Source organism: Aplysia californica, unplaced genomic scaffold (assembly GCF_000002075.1).
Source record: "Aplysia californica isolate F4 #8 unplaced genomic scaffold, AplCal3.0 scaffold00335, whole genome shotgun sequence".
NCBI classification, from domain to species: Eukaryota; Metazoa; Mollusca; class Gastropoda; order Aplysiida; family Aplysiidae; genus Aplysia; species Aplysia californica.
Window position 1 is genome coordinate 752,989 of NW_004797605.1, and position 1,987 is coordinate 754,975.

The 1,987-nt window shown below is 40.0% G+C and overlaps 1 protein-coding gene across 1 annotated transcript in view; it reads left to right on the forward strand.

Moving 5' to 3' along the window:
• The window catches only part of LOC101854264, a gene marked incomplete in the record, with an annotated part of 34,826 nt that overhangs the window by 18,174 nt on the left and 14,665 nt on the right, over positions 1-1,987 (forward strand). Inside the window, 1 exon segment of the mRNA XM_035970896.1 lies at positions 1,242-1,328. Coding sequence (XP_035826789.1) covers positions 1,242-1,328 — 87 coding nt within the window.

Below are 1,987 nucleotides of genomic sequence, written 5' to 3' on the forward strand. Positions count from 1 at the left end.
TAATTATCGAAAATCGAGATGAAAAGCAGCCTACCTCGTCCAGCTGTATTCGATTACACCAGACGATGATGCCAAAGTCTCTCTTCCTCGATCCCCGATCCTGGATCCCCCATCCCTGCAAATGAACCAACGGTTAACTTGGTTACTGCAAATACTGTAAGCCAGACAGAATAGATCTTCGTTTGTTTGTTATTTTATTTAAATTCCTTCATGACTTCTTTGGGAAAAAAAAAAAGAAATCGCTGTATGCGTAGCATCTGTTTTGTGTCTGCCCGCTACAGAAAATGACTTTAAAATTTCCACAGCACTTAAGACTTAACGGCTTGTGATCAATAAAATTATATACTTTTGTCTGTTTTCTGCATACGAAAACTGTCGTTGCCGTAGTAACGGGCAAAGATGTCTTCTTCTATAGTATCATGGGTGTCGTAAACGACTTGAGTAACTAAAGGCACACCTTCTTTTTGGAGCCAGATGAAAAATAAGGGTTTTGGACATACTGACTCGAATTTTCTGTGCATATTCTTGTGCTAAAATTCATTTAGCGCCCCCACTAGCTCAATTAGGGCCATGATGAACTACAGATCGGTTTGCCTTGGTTCGAATCCCAGACTGGGAGTTGTTGAACTAGGGTTGTTTTGTGTTAGTTTCAAGGCTCTCAAACCATATGGTTCTGTCCTATCGGAGACGGACGTTTAATCCGGAGATCCCGCCTCTTAGATAACCTGATACTGTTGATAGGGGGTGTTAAATCAGGTAATTATATTTGTGTCCGTGGCAAAATCATGCGCTTGTCAAAATATTAAAATTGAAGAAACCAATATTTCCCTGCCTGTTGGGTAATTTTTATCGAATTTTTATGTCTTAGACTCAACACCTTTTATGTCCATCCAAAACACATTTCTGTTTTGTTTTTACTGGGGGGGGGGGTGTAGATCAAAGGGACAAAAATATAAATTTACGGTTTCCAAGGACATTCAAGCTTTGGAAATCATCAACGTTTGGCGGCCATTTCCTCGCTAATCTTACTTTTGACACCAGACAACCACCACATCTTTCAATGGCAAATATCTCGACGTTTATTAAAGGTAGGTGAATAATAATATTTTTACGCCAAAAGCAAGATAAATGAACAGGCATTGTGATTATAACGATAACCCCATTGGCCCCCAGATTTGACGATGGCATCATTTTACTGTGTCGTGACGCTTTTTTATATGATATATATATAAATATTTCAGTCCCAGCCCCAGACTCAAGAAGCTCCGCCTGCTCTCCAAACGCCTGGCAGGTAATGGTCGACCTGACCCTGTACAGCAAGCACCACGAGAAGGTGAGTACGTGTAATATTATGTCGGTGTGGACGTGTGATCAAAGATCTTGTACTGTTTAATATTATGTGTGTGACTGTTGTATTGCGCTTATACTTATACGGGGTTCCATCTACGGGTGGGATCGATCGCCCGACTCAGTCGCGTCAAAAACAAACGTGTTTGTTTTCAGTTTCAGGCGACAGAGTCGGGCGATGGGCCCGATCCAGCCGTAGTGGGCTCCCCGTATTAGAGTTAACTTGTACATCCATGTATTTCAAACTAGATTAAGACTTTCTGCGATAAAGCAGCGAAACACCTACGACTTGAGAAAAGTAAGTTGTCTAGGGTTTATTTTTTGTTGTTGTTGTTGTTTTGTTTTTTTCTTCTTTTTTTTTGGTTTTAGTAAGTGTTTTACTGTACTTACAACACAACAATTAGGTCATATAAGTGACGAAGATTAGAGGTTTTACAAGAGAGCAACTAACACAAAATGAAGGAGGAGAGATAAGGACGATAATAATATACGTTAAACAGAAAAGAAGGATAAGATAAGATAAGATAAGATACATCTTTATTGTCCAGATCCTGGCACATTGGTTTGGTGTTTCACCACGTACACACTTACACTCACATACACACACACATTCACACACTCATACACACACACACACACA